General features: G+C 47.5%; 1 protein-coding gene across 1 annotated transcript in view; it reads left to right on the top strand.

The window, feature by feature from the left end:
* The window catches only part of dph1 (diphthamide biosynthesis 1), an 814,404-nt gene that overhangs the window by 775,020 nt on the left and 21,298 nt on the right, over positions 1-18,086 (top strand). The window contains exons 10-11 of the mRNA XM_072243260.1: positions 10,162-10,240; positions 14,814-14,948. Coding sequence (XP_072099361.1) covers positions 10,162-10,240; positions 14,814-14,948 — 214 coding nt within the window. The remainder of the gene's footprint in view (positions 1-10,161; positions 10,241-14,813; positions 14,949-18,086) is intronic.

Below are 18,086 nucleotides of genomic sequence, written 5' to 3'. Positions count from 1 at the left end.
ATTTAGCTTGTTTATGTTACGATCCGGACTGTTGATTCCCTGTTTTCCCATGTACCTCGACTTTGGTGATTAGAGGCAATTAACACTCGGCTGAACCGATGGTTTGTAGTCTCCGGCTTTCAGCCGCTCGGTGCAGGAGCGTCTGCAAAGTCACGGCGTGCCAATGTCATCTGGCTGGAGCAAGCCTTGTCTCCGCCCGAAGCGAGTGCCGGTAATTCGCCTTTCCTCACTGGAGCAACCCCGTCCAGTTACCTCGCCGAAGCGAGCCTGCAAAGTTTCCTCATCAAGGTGGGTCCGTCAGTTAACCCACCGGAGAGAATCAAGAGCCGCTGTCTACTGTTCCCGGGCCGAGTCGAGAGCTCGGCACTACCCGGAAGTTCCAAGCACCACGTCTTGGCTCCGGCGGCATCCAAGTACCATGTCAAGTCCTGGTCCTGGTGGCGTTCAAGTACCATGCCAAGTCCTGGCCCTGGCAGCTTCACAGTTCTGAGTCAAGTCCTGGCCCTGGTGGTCTGTGATTCCTGTCCTACCCCCTTGTCTGAATCCCTTCTCTGCCCCTCTCGCCTCTAGCCCTCGTCTGTAGCCCCCGCCTGCACTTCGATCTAGTTCCATCGCCGGAGCTAGATAGGTACTGTCTGGTGTTCATTCGTGTTGGTCTTGTCTTGTCTTGTCCTCACCTCCGTGGGGTAAGTCTGGCGAGTCCATGCCCCGCGGGGAGTCATGTCTCGTCCTGTCCTCGACTCTGTGGGGTAAGTCAGGCCGTCTTGCCGTTGCTCCGCGGGGAGTCATGTCTTGTCTTGTCCCGTCCTCGCCTCCGTGGGGTAAGTCGTCAGGCCGTCTTGCTATTGCCCCGCGGAGGGTCATGAGTCCCGGCCCTATGTCCTGTACCCAAGGAGGGGTCCCGGCTCTCTGTTCTGTGTGCGAGTCCTGGCCCTATGTCCTGTACCCAAGGAGGGATCCCGGCTCTCTGTTCTGTGTGCGAGTCCCGGCCCTATGTCCTGTGCCCAAGGAGGGGTTCCAGCTCTCTGTTCTGTGTGTGAGTCCCGGCCCTATGTCCTGTACCCAAGGAGGGGTCCCAGCTCTCTGTTCTGTGTATGTGTCCATGGTTCCATGCACCTGCTCTCCCGAGACCGAGGCTCTGTTTTTCCATGTTCCTCCTCTCCCTAGCCCATGTCATGTCCATGCCTGGTTCTGGGGTCTGAGCCCGAGGCAAGACCCAGGTACTGGGTCCTTGCCTAGTCTCGGGCTCGGAGTTCATACCCTAGCCTCTTCATGTCTCCTCTAGTTCTGGGAGCCAATTCCGAGTCCAAGCCCAGACCCCTGGTCCCAGCCTAGTCGTAGTCCTGAGTCCTAATCCTGTTCGCTATTCCTGCTTCTGTCTAGCTCTCCTGGTATCGTACAATAAACTAAACCTAAGTAATCTCACAAGATGTGTCTTGCATTTGGGTCCACCCTTGCTCCCAAAGCCTCGCCATTGTGACAGCTATCCAGGACAAGTCCTCTTCTCGTTACTACATTTAGGAAGGAGGTACAGGAGCCTGTAGACCCACACTCACCAAGTCTCCGCCTTCATCGTCAGATTCTTGGTTGATGAACCCAGAAACACCACCTTGATTTTTCCTTTTTGCCCCCACTATTCATTTATTTTTGTAATTTATGGTGATTTTTTGTCTTGTTCAAATGGTTCAAGCTTCGACTAACGTCTCAAATTCCTCACGGTTTCAAGCTTCAATCTCAAATCTCTCTTGGGTTCAAACTTCAAGTATCATCTCAAATCCTTCATGGGTTCAAACCTGGAGCAACATCTGAAATCTCTATTGGGTTCAAACCTCGAGTAATGTCTCAAAGCCGTAGTGGGTTCAAACTACAACTGACTGATTCAGGGTCAAAGATGGCACCAACCAGGCTGTTTAGGCAGTACAAGGTTCACGTGTAACTGGAATACAGCTTTGATTACACTGGATAGTAGTTAATGCACACAAGAACAAGACAAACATGATGCTGTGTCATCACAGTGTGGCACTTGCAGGTTTTTTTTGGTCAATTGTTTTGTGTTACCTGAAGAGAGAACTCATGTTTCCTGTTAATTAACAGCACAGTTCAATCAATATGCTGTCAGCCTATTCACTGAAGGCAAGCAGCCCTCCCTCCACCCGATAGTTCAGAGTGCTCTAACAGATCTATTTGCCACTGTCAGCTTGATTCACATTCTGGAGATGACCAGAGGTAAAACGGACAGCAGTACTGAGTTAGAAGAACGTTAACCAAATGTTTGTGAGTCTTATTGATCTCTGTAAATCTCTGCAATTTAGTCTTGCCCTTCCTGTAATCTAGTGCAGCCTGGTTCTCTGGCACTCAGCCTTAGCCTGGGGTCCGGGCATTGTGTGCTAAAGCAAGGCTTTCAGCCTGTTGTAACCCAATGCCAGGGCTGGCCAGTTACCGTCATCCAGTGCCGGACATCTGTTGTGATCCAGTCTGCAGTGCCACTGTCTGTCCTGATCCCATCTGGGCATCGGTTGTGAGCCAGTGCCCAGTGTTGGCTGGCTGTCATGACCCAGTGTTCAGCATCTTTTGTAATCCAGTGCCCCATGTGGGCTATCCTAACACAGTGATGGGCATCTGTCCTAACATTGTGCTGGGTGTTTGTCCTGACCCAGAGCTTGGCATCTTTTGTGAACCAGTGCCCAGTGTGGCTGTCTGTTGTGAACCAGTGCCCAGTGTGGCTGTCTGTTGTGACCCAGTGCCCAATGTAGGCTGTTTGCCCTGGCCCAGTATAACTGTCTGCCATGACCCAGTGCTCATGCAGACTGTCTGTCCTGATCTAGCACTGGCTATCTGACAGCGACCCAGTACCCAGTGTAGCTGCTTGCCGTGACCCAGTGTCCAATGCAAGCTGTCTGCCTGTCTCACTGCTAGATGTCTGCCATGACCCAGTACCCGTTTATCTGTGCCAGCTCAGTGCCCAATATCGGACTATCTGCCCTGAACTAGTGCCCAGTGCCAGGCCATCTGTCCCAGTTGTCTGTCACAATCCAGCAGTTAGGCTGCCCAATGTTTTCTAGTGTATGAGGAAACGGTTTTCACCAGACACCTGCTGAGTGTGTGAGGCTACAGTAACCCGGATTGCAGACAGTCTGCCATAGCCTGATGTTTGCAAATTGCAATGGGTTATTCTTAATGTGAGTCACACTCTAGGCTTTGAATTAAGATCATTTGTGCTCAGTCATGTCCTCAGACATGGGACGCAGAGCAAATTGGTCTCCCACGTGTACCACCAGTTCACCCTGAGAGAGAACAGCAGAGTGTTAGTGACTCAAAATAATGATCCACTTCTCCACCATCTAATCATCTCCCACTCCACATCAACTCACATCTCCTTCGAAAAGTTACAAAACCTTTGGCTACATAATATCTCTCTCTCTCTCTCTCTCTCTCTCTCACCCCCCTCTTCTCTCTCCCCCTCTCCTCTCTCCCCCTCTCCTCTCTCCCCCTCTCTCTCCCCTCTCCTCTCTCCTCTCTCCCCTCTCTCTCTCCCCTCTCCTCTCTCCTCTCTCCCCCTCCTTTCTCCCCCTCTCTCTCCCCTCTCCTCTCTCCTCTCTCCCCCCTCCTTTCTCCCCCCTCTCTCTCCTCTCTCCTCTTCCCCTCCCTCTCTCCTCTTCCCCTCCCTCTCTCCTCTTCCCCTCCCTCCCTCCTCTCCCCTCTCTCTCTTTCTCCTCCTCTCTCTCTCCACCCCCCTTTCTGCAGACCCCTCTGTCTCCCCTTTCTCTTTCTATTTCTCTCTGTTTCCCTTTCTCTCCCCTCTCTCTCTCGCTCTGTTATTCTCTCCTCTTTTCCCTCTCTCTTCTCTGCCCTCTACCCCTCTGTCTTTCTCTCCCTTTACCTATCTGTTGATCTCTCTCAAACTCAAATACCACAGCAACAGTCTGCACTCTCACACACTGGCCCAGTCTGCACAGTTTCAATTCCGGATCATCACCGCGCTCCCCCCCCCCCGCCCCCCGAATGTATAATGGATGTGGTTTTATTTGCAGGGTATGGACGTGCAGAGTGTAGGGACAGTTTGAAAAGCGGCTGAGTTTTCTGATTTCACTCAGGTAGAGTGAAGAATGCAGTGCATCAGCTGATTTCTCTCCTGTGTCATTCTGGCTTCAGATGCTGCCACAGGCCAGTTTCTGTGACACTGCATAGATAGTCTAATTGGCAACAAGGAATAAGGGCTGACCCAAAAATAAAAAGAACTGGGTAAAGTGCAAAAGGCTGCTCAGTGTCTGAAAGAGGCTGGGCTGGACTCATTAAACATGTTATTGAAGAGGAGGCAAGCAAATTCTTCACTGGGGAGAGATCATTCTAATGAAACTGGCTGATTCTTTGTGGTTATACGGCATCTTGACTTGATATAACAGGTCAAGGAGCTTCTTGGGAGCTCAAGCAGACAAAATTTAACACCGAGCCCACTGTCTAAACAAATTGATCTACCCAGGAACTTGAAGCTCCTTTACCCTTTCTATGCTGGCTGCTCAATGAGGATTGGTATGTGTTCTTCAAACTTCCTGAAGTCCTTGACCTTCCTGACACTGAGTACAAGGTTGTTGGTGCAACACCATTCAAACAGCCAATCTATCACACGCCTGTACGCCATCATGTCACCACCTGAAATTCTGCCCAGGACGGTGGTGAATTTATAGATGGTGTTGGAGCTGAGCCTAGCCACACAATCTCGTGTAGAGAGAGAGCAGAACAGTGGACTAAGCATGCATCCTTAGATGTACCTGAGTTGATTGTCAGAGAGGAGGAGATGTTATTACTGATGTTCACTGACGGTGAACTCCCAATAAGCAAATCGAAGATACAATTGCTGAAGGAGGTCCAGAGGCTTGGTCAAAGATGTGAGTTTTCAGGGGTATCATAAAGGAGGAGAGAGAGCATGGAAGGAATTAATGGATTTCTAGTGATTGCAAGTCCTAGATACGGCAGAACATTACAGCACAAGACAGGCCCTGTGGCTCACAATGTTGTGCTAACCTTTCAACTTCTAAGATCAATCTTACTCTTCCCTCTCAAATAGCCCTCCATTTTTCTATCATCCATGTACTTAGCTAAGAGCCTCATAAATTTTCCCTAATGTGTCTGCCTCTACCCATGGTAGCACATTCCACACACATACCCTCTCTATATGCAATAAAAACCTATCTATGACATCCCCCCTAAACTTCTTCCAATCACCTTAAAATTATGCCATTTCTGCCCCTGAGAAAAAGTGTCTGGATGCCCTGTTATAATCTCATACACTTCTATCAAGTCAACTCTCATCCTCCTTGGCTCCAAAGAGAAAAGCCCTAGCTCGCTCAGCCTGTCCTCATAAGACATGTTCTCCTGTCCAGGCAGCATCTCCTCTGCACCCTCTCTAAAGCTTCCTCAGCCTTCCAATAATAAGGCGACCAACATCAAACACAACATGGCAAGTGCGGTTTAATCAGGGTTTTATAGAGCTGGAACATGACCCCGTGATTGTTCTTTGTTTGCCCATTTCCGTACAGTAGAGTAAGTTGGCTACTTTGGTTATGAATATCTAAAGAAAATCATCGTTTTATTTCTCATTCTTGACTTCCAAAGAACCTCTGTATCACAATATCACCAGATTCAACTGATCCCAGTGACAAAGTTCCCACAATAAGCCAGCCTGACCAGAGACACGAGTTTGATTCTGGGGTCTGTGCTGAATGATCTGCTCTTGGTTGTTAAGATGGGAAGTGGTGGGATCTTGAGAAGTCTCAACAACCTGATTGCCACCCTCCTTCTCCTGCTGAAGCGTGTGTGGGAAAGTAGTGGAACAGCTGACTAACACCCCTTACCTGTGGTACAGCACCTGGTGATGTCAGCTAACTAGAACCCATTACCTGTGGTACAGCACCTGGTGATGTCAGCTAACTAGAACCCATTACCTGTGGTACAGCACCTGATGATGTCAGCTAACTAGAACCCATTACCTGTGGTACAGCACCTGGTGATGTCAGCTAACTAGAACCCATTACCTGTGGTACAGCACCTGGGTGACATCAGGCACGCTAAGTGCCAACTATCAGGGTTCAATTCTGCCGCTGTCTGTAAGGAGTTTGTACGTTCTTCTCATGACTGTGTGGGTTTGCTCCAGATGCTCCAGTTTCCTCCCACATTCTCAAGACAAAGGGGTTAGGGTTTGGAAGTTGTGAGCATGCGATGTTGGTGCCGGAAGCGTGGCGACACTTGCAGGCTGCCCCCAGCACACCCTCGGACTTCTGTTGGTTGTTGACGCAAAATGACGCATTTCACTCTATGCTTTAATGTACACATGACAAATAAAATTAATCTTTCTTTCTATCTCTTGACTTGATACAACAGGTCAAGGAGCTTCTGGGGAGCTCAAGCAGACAAAGTTTAACACAGAGCCTGTTGTCTGAACAATCTGTTCAAGGCTTAAATCAAAATCAAGAAAGGGAGGGGTTTTTTTTGGCAAAATTAAGTATAAAGGGCAAAGGATTGCCACATAAATAGACTCTGGTTGAGATGGATGGTACTCAACAGAGAGCACAGGACTGAAGCTGTAATAACCTGGTGCCAAAAGTACCCATAAATATTATCAACACATCTACAGCCCAGACACACACACGGTACTGGACAAGAACAGATAGCATAAGCTCTCACCCCTGGGGTAAATACTCAGGATATCATGTGCTTCCCCATTGTCCAGTACCTTAGCAGCCAGTGAGTATAAAATATTCAGGAGCTGCCTGCTCGCAAGGTTATAGTGCTAAAAATGATTTACTGCCTGATTATAGTTGGCACCATTAAATTAGCCTCTGAAATACTTTGAGTGCACAGGGAGCTGGCTGATTCGTGACCATTTCCTCAGTAGTTCAGGACGGGGCGGAGTACGGTGTTTACTGCAATGCTGCACGCATGGGTACAAGATCCTGGGTGAGGGAGCAGTAAGAATCAGGTCACATCTTTCAGCATGCGACACTCTCTGTTCCTGTTGACAGCCCCCTCCAGTCCCACAAACCCCCCAAGACCACTGCACCTTCTCCAGCTTCACTTGACTCCCCAACGTAACTCACTCCACAGCCGTGCCTTCTGCTGTCAAGAACCTCAGCTCTGGAATTCTCTGCTAAACTTATCTCTAAGATTCAAGATTCAGATTTATTTATCACGTCTATTTTGAAACATTCAATGAAGTGTTGTTTGCATGAACTTAAGTATGTGCTGGGTCCAGACTATAAGTGTCACACAACATAGCATGTACACAGTGCTCAGCAGAACAACTCAGAGCACAGCAAAATAGAACTCAGCAGCGTCTATACTATCTTAGGAGCTTAAAGAGAGCAAATCTGCCCCAAAAGCTGCTGGTAAACCTTCACTGATGTGCAATTGAGAGCATACTGACCTACTGCATGACAGTACATTCCACTAACTGCAACAAGGTCGACAAAAAAGCACTTCAGCGGGTGATCAGGACTGCACAGAGCGTCATTGGGACACAACTAACAGATATGGAAACCACCTACAACTCTCCATGTCTATGCGGGCTTGTGAAACCACGATGGACTCATCTCATCCCAGTAATCACCTATTCAATCTCCTACCATCCAGCAGGAGACACAGGAACATCTCTGCATGGACATCCAGACTGAAAGTCAGCTTTCTCCCCAGAACTGTGGTGTTACTGAGCAATGCTGCCCCTCTCCTACCCACCCATAGTCCATAGGCACTATGGACAATCTCTAAGTTCAATACCTGGGCATAATTCTTGATGCTATTTTATATTTAATACTGTATTTTATAACATATCATGTGCAACAGTTGAATGGGGCAGCCACTGTTTCTTTTAATTTTAGAGTTGTTTGTTTTTAATTCAGTTGTAACTTTGATGTCAATCTAAATAAGTCAGACATTATTTTAAATGTAGTCACTGTGTTTTTCTTAACTGGATTGCCAATGTGCTGGTTTGCAGTGAATGGAGTAGCGCTGCTTTCTCATTGTCCTCAGCAATGACAATAAAGCTCTAACTCGCAAGTGACAAAGCAACAACAGCAAAACAAGCCCCCGTTCCCCTGCCCCACCCATCCCTCACACACAGTCCTCCAACTCAGGACAGGCCACCTTTGGCCTGCAGCCTCCAGCAGACACAGACCCAGACTTGCACAGTTTGGGCTTTGACTTGCCCAGGGGACTTGTGGACTTGGGGCTCTGGCCACCAGGCCTCAACTTCCTGACTTCTGATATTCCTTTGGGCTTCAATATTCGGCAGTGACACCAGGACCCACTGATTACTGAACACTAAGCCTCAAACTCCAGACTTGCTGATGACAGGACCCCAAGCACTGGGCTTCAAAACTCGGTCTCGCTGATCCGCTTACCTAAGGGATCACTGGCCCTCATTCCTACTGCCCATGCAGGACTCTGATTCCAAACCCGCTGATAAGCGGCTGACCTGGGAGAGCGAGGGGGTCCACTAGCCTTCATCCACGCTAATCTGTCATCCAGAGACCCAACCGTGGATGTCCCACATCTGCAAACACAGAGCAGGGGCATAGGATCCAGCCTGACCTCAAATTTCCCCACATCCCTATCCCTAAACCCTCACCTGTCTCCTAACTCTCCTCTCTACCCCCTGAACAATTCCCATAGCACAATGGTTAGCACAACACCTTACAGGACAGGCAACCCAGGCTCAGTCCAACTACCGCCTGTAAGGGATCTCTATGTTCTCCCGGTGATCATGTGGGTTTCCTCCGGGTGCTCTGGTTTCCTCCCACAGTCCAAAGACGTACTGGTTGGTAGGTTAATTGGTCATTGTAAATTATCCTGTGATTAGGCTAGGATTAAATCGGAGGATTGCTGGGCTGCGTGGCTCAAAGGGTGGAAGGGCCTATTCCCTGCTGTACCTCAATAAGTAAATAAATAAATAAAATTCTTCTAAAAAACAAAGAAGTCTGAGACACGTTCGCGTGTTGGGCATTTGATATTTTCTTTGAATAGGTATATGGTGTTTCTTTGTTTAGCGGCTGCCTGCAGGAAGGTGAATCTCGGTTGTATTCGGCATACATACTCTGATAATAAATATACTTTGAGTCTTTGATGGAGACTGCAGTTCACGGCTATCTCGATCCATTCACTTATCTACTGCTTTGAACTCTGACTCCTCACTTCTACTTTGGACATCAATCCTAAAGCCTCCTCAGTTGATTAGAACTCAAGCAACATGGGACCTTTCACAACATTGAATCTCCCACACAAACGCAGATTGTTATTGGAGTTGTGATTTCCTTTATGTCAATAAAAGGCTTCTATGTTCATAACTTAATGATCTGTTACTAGATCTGCTATCTGTTATAAGAGGTAAGGTGCTACAAGGAGAGTTTATACAAACTAGGGTTGTTTTCTCAGGAGTGGCAGGGACTGAAGAGAGACCTGAGAGAAGTTTATAAAATTATGAGAGACAGAGATAGAATAGACAGCTGGTTTCTTTTTGTCAGGTTTGAAAAGTCTAATGCTAGAGAACATGCGTTTTAGAGGAGAGGAGGAAAGTTTAAAGGTAAGTTTTGTCCACAGAGAGTGGTGGGTGCCCAGAATATGCTGCCAGGGTGATACTGGAGGCAGATACAATAGAAGTGTTTACCAGGCTCTTAGATTGCACTTGAATATGCAGAGATTATACAGTTTAAAGATTAGATAAATATACAGTGAAATGTTTTTTTTTTGCATCAGCGACCAACATATTCTGAGATGTGCGAGGGAGTAGCTTCCAGCACCAACGTAGCATGCCCACACAGCTCGGGCATCTTCAGAATGTGGGAGGGAACCGCAGCACCCACACATCACAAGGAGAATGTACAAATGTATGGACAGTGGCAGGAATTGAACCCCAATCTCATAGCTGGCATTAGGCTGGAGTGCCACCGATAAATGGAGGTTTAGGGGATATATCCAGGCAGAGGGATTGGTTTTATTAAGCACAACATCATGGGCTGAAGGACCTCTTCTGTGCTGTACTGTTCAATTGCCAGTGTGCAGATCATGTTTGAATGTTCTACTATGTCACAGGCACCAAATGAATCTAAGTTATTATATGTCTCTGCTCTGCTGACCAGCCCTGACTCAATGTGGGTTTTTGTTCTTCTTCAGGTGGGTCCAGGTCGCCTGTCCGAGACTCTCCATCGATTGGGGAAAGGCTTTTTCCAAACCCCTGCTCACGCCATACGAGGTAAGTGCCCAGCTGCCTGGAGTGCTGGTAGAAAGAGAGACAGTCAGGGTTCTCAGTGGGAAGGGGATAGGCTTTTGTGTGAAGATAATGGCTATGGTTACTGGGAAAGAGCAGGGCAATGAATGGAGCTGACAAATGTGCTCTCCAAAGGGCCAGCACCAATATGATGGCTGAATATTCAAGATGGCTGTAGTCCAAAGCACACGTGTAAGTCAGGTACTAGGAGATCCTGGCGTGGACTATGGCCAATTTAATGGGACCTTAGCCAAATCACTAATCTAAGGCATCTTGTGAGAATGAAAATATCAATAGAAACTTATAGCAGGGACTCACTGTCTACAGTAACACACACAGAACTCACCAGGTCAGGCAGTATCTATGGAGAGGAATAAAGAGTCACTGTTTTAGGCCAAGATCCATTGTCAGGACTGGAAAGGAGAAGGGAACAAGCCAAAGTAAGAAGATTGGAGGGAGGAGGGGAAGGTGATAGATGATTCTTCTGGCAAGATAGTGGGGCGACTGGTTGCAGTGGCTTCCACGGGGTCAACAGAAGGTGCTACCATTCAATTTAAACGTACTGCTAATGATCATAAGATCCTGCCATATGTGAAGAACTCAAAGGACTGCAGGTCTACACCATCAGTGAGTTGCTCACTGACGGAGATAATGAAGAAGCTGTGCAACGTGCTGCAGCCTGAATCGATGGAGGTTTACAGTCAAATAGCGAGTGGCCGTCACGGTCGCCTTTCTTGTGATCGCAAGACCCCTTTTGACGTTGCTAATCTGCTACACCATAAGTCTGATTCAGTGATTCACTGGATGAGGGTGGGTGCGGATGGAGGGGCCCAGTCCTCAGTCGTAGCAAGGACTAGGCCTGAAGACTCGGTGCCGACTGCTTACAGCCGCCCAGAGAAAGGGGGTGAAGCCATTGCACCACCCTGGGGGCGGTGTGGCACAGTGCCCAGAACGGATTCGGAGCTGCCCTCCCGGGGTTTTGCTTGGCAGAAGACAAACCCTGTTGCGGCCGACTGCGTCCAAGCCGGTGCACTCTAGCTGGGGCAGTTGTGGTGACTGAAGATTTCAAATGGACTGAGGGGTCTGGACTGTATACATACATATTTGTGTGGCTGTGTTTTTATATGTGAGGACTGTGCCTGAAAGCTGTGGATTCACCCAGTGGGAGTCGGGACTCAGAGCGAGGACTGTACCTCAAATCGCAGGTCATTGGGGGGATTGGTTGTCAGGTGACATCAGTGGGCTGTACTGTTTATATGCATATTCTGTGTTGTTATGGTTCGACTGATGTTCCATATTGGTTTGTTGACTTGTATGTGCAAGTACTGGGCATCGCACGGCGTAGCGGGTGGGGGAGTGGGGATGTCAGGATCTTATGTGATCTTATGTGTGACCGTTGGCACCTTGACCCCATAGTAGCACTGTCTCGTTTGGCTGTATTCATGAGTATTCGTGTGTGGTTACATGACAGCTGAACTTGAATTGAATTGAAAAATTGAAGCCAGGAGAGGAGGAAGGTAGATGGACAGGGGAGGGGAGATGAAGTGAGAAGCTTGCAGGTGAGAGCTGGAAAAGGTAAGGGGCTGAAGGAGTAGGAATCTGATAGGAGAGAAGGGTGGGTCATGGGAGAAAGGGAAGGAGGAAGGGCAGGAGAGGGAGGTGATGGGCAGGTGAAGAGAAGAGGGGAGCCAGAATGGGAATGGAAGAAGACAGAAGGGGGATGGGGGAGAAATTAGGTTTTGAATCACAATGACATGAGGCAGATAATCAGACATCAGCTGATTAATTTCAAGGCGGGAGTCCAATCCAGCTCCATTCTGACAACCCCGCAGCTATTCACCGTCTTTTTCAATGATCAGACCTTGTGAGCCCAGCGTCAGAATTCAGCATTTGCTGATGTAGGAGCACTAGAAGTATGGTAGAGGATGTACAGAGGCTTCAAGGGGTTAAAGACAAACTAGGTGAGAGGGCAAAGATAAGGCAGATAGAACATTTAATCAGGCCTGTCGCTAACAGCAGTGGAAGGGCAGGAGCAGGTGACAGTGTGTGTGACACATTCCACAGAGATGCTAGTAGAGATAAATAAACTGGCTACTTTATTAACTACACCTTTACACCTCATTAATGCAAATATCCAACCAGCTAAACGTGTGACAGCAACTCAATACGTAGAACCATGCAGACATGGTCAAGAGGTTCAGTTATTGTTCAGACCAAACATCAAAATGGGGAAGAAATGTGATCTGATGACTTTGACCATGGAATGATTGTTGGTGCCAGACAGGGTGGTTTGAGGATCTCAGAAACTGCTGATCTCCTGGGATTTTCACGCACAGACAGTCTCTAGAGTTTACAAAGAATGGTGTGAAGATTAGAACAAAACATTCAGCAGCAATTTTGTGGGTGAAGACCGCGTTATTAATGAGGGAGGTCATGGGAGAATGGCCAAGCTGGTTCAAGCTGACTGGAAGGCAACAGTAACATAGATAACCACACATTACAGCATCTCCGAACGCACAACATGCCAAACCTTGAAGTGGACGGGCTATAGCAGCAGAAGACCACGAACAAACACTCAGTGGCCGCTGTGTCAAGTACAGGAGCTACCAAACAAAGTGGACACTGAGTGCAAGTTTTATTTTTTAAAAGGTCATTTAGAAGCATATGAATGCCAAACAAAGATGAAATGCCATTCGGTTTCATGGCATCAATAAGCAAATAAAGTATCGATTGTTAAATAATATGAGAGGAAATAACGCAATTGTAATTTGTAACAAAACAAGTGATAATTAAACTTTAACCGTATACATAGAGGAAATGAAATAAAAAGATTAATTATATCATTATTCAGGATAAGGCTATCTGTGAAAGAGAGTCAGCAGGAATCCAGGTTCGTTCATTATATCTACGGCCTGAACTGCTTAAGAATAAAGGTCAAACAGGAAGACTTGATCCACTCTGATAAGCATCATAAATCCTTGGCACTGATGCCCAACTCACATTGTCTATCATGACATGTGTGGACAGTGATCTTTCAGCTGGTAACTGAGACAAAAGAGTGTAGCAAGATTCCAAAATGATCAGCTCACCGGGACAGGGGCGTGGTTCGTCATTTTGGTTGAAAGCCACCTAAGGCAATGATATCTGCCACAATAAGGGGCAAAGATGGGGTGAATGCACACAGACTTTTTCCCAAAGAAAGGGATTCAAAAAGAGAACACTGGTTTAAGGTGAGAGGGGGAAATATTTAAGAGGGACCTAAGGGGCAACTTCTTCACACAGAGGGTGGCGGTTATAGAGAGCAAACTGCCAGAGGAAGGGGTCGTGGTCTGGAAGATGCATCAAGGCAAGGGTTAAGATGCTGACCAGGCAAGGATAGCTTACAGATAGTGCGCAGTCAGTCCAGGCAAGTGAGGCCTTTGAAGAGCATAGCTTCCCTCTGCACAGCAGGGGACTGGAGCTATTTGGCATATGGAGACAAGATAAGGATGCAAGGCACACACCAAGTAAGGGACAAATACTTCATTAACTTCAAAGTATCATCAATTGTCAGCTTGTAGTTTCTACTGGCTTTTAACACCGGTATTGTGAATGGAGATTTACCTTGCAAGTAAGGGATTTGAACATACAGGGTTTTCTAAGTGGTCAGTTCTGTGTCAGGGGCTCTCTGTTGATCAGGGTTGACCATTGATGTTGCATCCCAGCTGCCCACGTGATACTGTCAGCATCTACAGGAGGCACTACCTCAAGTAGGCACCATCTACTATCAAGGATCATGCCTTCCTTTCACTGCTACCATCGGGCATGAGGTACAGAAGCCTGAAGTCCCACACCACTAGGCTCAGGAACTGCTACTTTCCGACAAACATGGGAGGTTTTTTCTGGAGTGTTCTGGGCAGTTTGGGGCCCCATGCCTGGGGGTAACGTGATGACGATGCCAGAGTGATCCCAGGGGAGAAGAGGTTGATGAGTGGGGAGCGTTTGGTAGCTCAGGGCCTGTGCTGGCTGGAATTTGGTGGAATGGAAAGGGATCTCATTGAAACCTATTGAGTGTTGGGGGGCCTGGATGGAGTGGGCAAGGAGATGGTGTTTCTGGTGATGGGGGAGGGGGATGCATCTGGGATTAGAGGGCACAGCCTCAGAGTGAACAGGTGTTCCTTTGGAGGAGGGTGGGGAGTGATTTCTTGGCCAGAGAGTAAATGGATGGCATGGATGGCTATGGAAGCCAAGGCATTTGGTGGAATTTGGTGAGTCTTGATTTTTAGACACAATAGAGGAGGAAGTGAGAGAATGGGGTTGAGATGGCGGGTCCATCAGACATGGCTGAATAGTCTAACTCTGATCCTATCTCTTATGATCTTATGGTCTAAAATCATATGAATTGTAAAATTTTCAATTATATTTATTCAATTAAGATCACATGGGTGAAATTGAGCAGCATGCTCACTTTGGGTTACCATGCTATATCTCTAAATAAAAATAAATAACATTTCCTAGTCTATGTGGACCCCATTGTGACCTTGCCTTCCTGTCTTCTGCCATCTACTCTCTTCTGTAGGCGGCTGTAGCTCTCAAGAAGGTTGAGTGGCAGCAACGGTACCCGATGGACTTCTATGCCAACCAGTCGCTCGGACCATGGACTGTCAACCACGAAAGCCACCAGCCCCCGAGGAGGACAAGGAAAACGGCAGTGGTAAGTCGAAGTTCTAATGGCGACTCGTACTTTATCCCCACCCTCCCGGTGCTGATGGGTGAGTCTGAGTGGTAGTGAATATTCAGTATGAGACTTTGTACAGATGGAAAGTGCCAAATACCTTGGCAGGAATTTCCAACCTGGGGCCCACAAACCTCTTGGTTAATGGTAAGACTCCATTGCAGAAAAAAGGCTGGGAACCACTGGGCCCTGACATCCTTGTTCTGTTGGGGCAGTGTTACCCCAAGTATGGCACAAACATGCCTTGCATTGTTAGTCTTCTAATCTTCTTGGCTAGGCCTCTGACGACACCAGCGACCACAGTTCGATCCTGACCTCTTGGTGCTGTCTGATTCAGATACAGATTCATTTATTTATCACATGTACATTGAAACATACAGAGAAATGCATTGTTTGCATTAACGACCAACACAACCTAAGGATGCGCTGGGTGTAACCCGCTTCTGCATGTAAGGAGTTTGTACATTCTCCCCATGACTGCGTGGGTTTACGGGTGCTCTGGTTTCTGGTTGGTAGGTTAATTGGTCATTGTAAATTGTCTAATGATTAGGTTAGGATTAAGTTGGGGGATTGCTGGGCAGCATGACTCAAAGGGCTGGAAAGGACAATTCTGCGCTGTATCTCAATAAAAGGTGTCGCCACACATTCTGGCACCTCGATGGTCAGCAGAACACAACAGCAAACAAATAACAACAGCAAAACAGGTCCCCATTCCTCCCACACATACACACAGTTCTCCAGTACCCAGGCTCCAGCGGACTCACAGGTACTGGGTACAGCCCCAGGACTCCGGCTATTGGGTCTCAATTTCCAAAAGTCTGATTGACCTTTGAGCTTTGATCTTCGGATTCAAACCCTGATCTGAGTGCTCTCTCTGCAATCATGAGCATTTCTTGATATTGTGCAGGTTAGTAGGCTAATTGCTTATTGTCCCTGCATGGTGGAATCTAGGGGGAGTTAATGGATAGTAATGTTGGAGAATGGAATGCACAATAGTGTAGCAGTTAATGTAATGCTTCACAGCACCAGCAATCAGCGATTGGGGTTCAATTCCCACTGTTGTCTTTAAGTAGTTGGTACGTTCTCCCCGTGACCACTTGGAATTTTTTCTCCAGATGCTCCGGTTTCCTCCCACAGTTCAAAGATGCACAGGTTAGGGTTAGGAAGTTGTTGGCATACTACACTGGTGTCGAAAGCTCCCAACACTCTCGGCTGTCCCCAGCACAATCCTTGGGTGTGTTTGTCGTTGACACAAACAACAAATTTCATTGCATGTTTTGATGCACGTAAGATAAATAAATCTGAACCCGAATCACAAGTGTAAGGTTCTGAGAGAGTTTGACATGATGGATGCTGAAAGGGAATTTCTTCTCATGAGGAATTTTGAAATTGGGGCAAAATAAGGATTTGCCCTTTGAAAATGGAGACAAGCAGGAACTTCTTCATGTGTCCTGGATCTTTGGAATTGTCTACCCAGAGACCCATGGAGGCAGAATGATCTGGGTGAGGTAGATAGATTTCTTTCAATATAGGGGGAGTTACAGAAGTGGGCGTGAAGGTGACACTGAAGACAATAATCAAAGCAGCCATGATCTAGTTGAATAGCATAGCAGGGTCAAGTGGTTGTATAGACCACTGGACTTAGGAGCAGAATTAGGCCATTCAGCCCATCAAGTCTGCTCCACCATTCCATCACGGTTGATTTATTATCCCTCTCAACCCTATTCTCCTGCCTTCTCCCCGTGACTTTTGTTGCCTTTACTAATCAAGAACCTATCACCCTCCTCTTTAAATATACCCAATGACTTGGCCTCCAGAGCCATCTATGACAATGAATTCCACAGATTCACCAACCTCTGCCTAAAGAAATTTATGTTCAAGTTTATTGTTATTCAACTGTATACATATATACCACCAAACAAAACAACATTCTCTCGGACCAAGTACATATAACTGGGGGAAGCAGCTCCTCCTCATCTCTATGTACTTGTATTCTTAGGCTGTGCCTGCTGCTCCTCATGGAACCATTTTTAAATCATGTACATCTTGCAGGATTTGATGGTGTGGCCATTCGTAAATCTATTATTAAGTTATTAAATTAATTAAGTTCAAAGTACCTTTATTATCGAAGTATGTATAAATGATACAATCTTTGTCTGCTTACAAACAAGAAACCCAAAAGAACTCAATTTTTAAAAAAAGACCAACACCCATACATAGAGAGGGAAAAAAACAAATCATGCTAACAATAAAGCAAGCAACAGCATTCAGAATGGGCCTGGAGCAGCCAGAGCAGGCCCACAGCCTGAGTTCATCGCACAGTGGGGCAAATCGCCACAAAGCTCGCAGACACTAGGCCCGGAGCAGGCCCACAGCCTGAGTTCATCACACAGTGGGGCAAATCGCCGCAAAGCTCGCAGACACTAGGCCCGGAGCAGGCCCACAGCCTGAGTTCATCACACAGTGGGGCAAATCGCCGCAAAGCTCGCAGACACTAGGGCGGAGCAGGCCCACAGCCTGAGTTCATCACACAGTGGGGCAAATCGCCGCAAAGCTCGCGGACACTAAGCCCGGAGCAGCTGGAGCACGACACAGCCTCAGATTCAGCACTGAGGAGAGCGGAGTAAAACGTTGCAGAGCGGAACCGGCCTGACCCTCACCCCTGGTCCCGACACCCTCCCTCTTCAACCCACCTGGCCCAGTGTTTAATTTGTCCAAGTACCAGGCTGTTACCCACACCGGGGCGCGGGCCCCGCCGCAGCGAAACACTTGGGCTGACCCGTACTCGACACTTCCAAATCAGCGCAACACTTAAATGGATCCAACTCACTCCCAGTTTAGGTGGAGGGGCTCCAAAATCGATTATTAGTAAAACTCCCCCACTATTGGAAACATCCTCTCCATGTCCACTCTATCTGGGCCTTTCGGCTAAAGCAAAATATGATACCACCTTCCTTGTTATCCTACAGCTCACAGCATCGTTTCAGCACCTGGGCTGCGGTACTTTAAACAGGTCTCTCTTCTCCAACTTCTCCATTACGGATGGACAGTACATTTACTGAGATGTATGTGATTTAAAACAAGTCCCCTGGGGAACTATAAGGACGACAAAGGGGC

This window comes from Mobula birostris, chromosome 25 (genome assembly GCF_030028105.1).
Source record: "Mobula birostris isolate sMobBir1 chromosome 25, sMobBir1.hap1, whole genome shotgun sequence".
Lineage (NCBI taxonomy): Eukaryota > Metazoa > Chordata > Chondrichthyes > Myliobatiformes > Myliobatidae > Mobula > Mobula birostris.
This window is presented reverse-complemented; position numbering and strand designations above follow the sequence as displayed.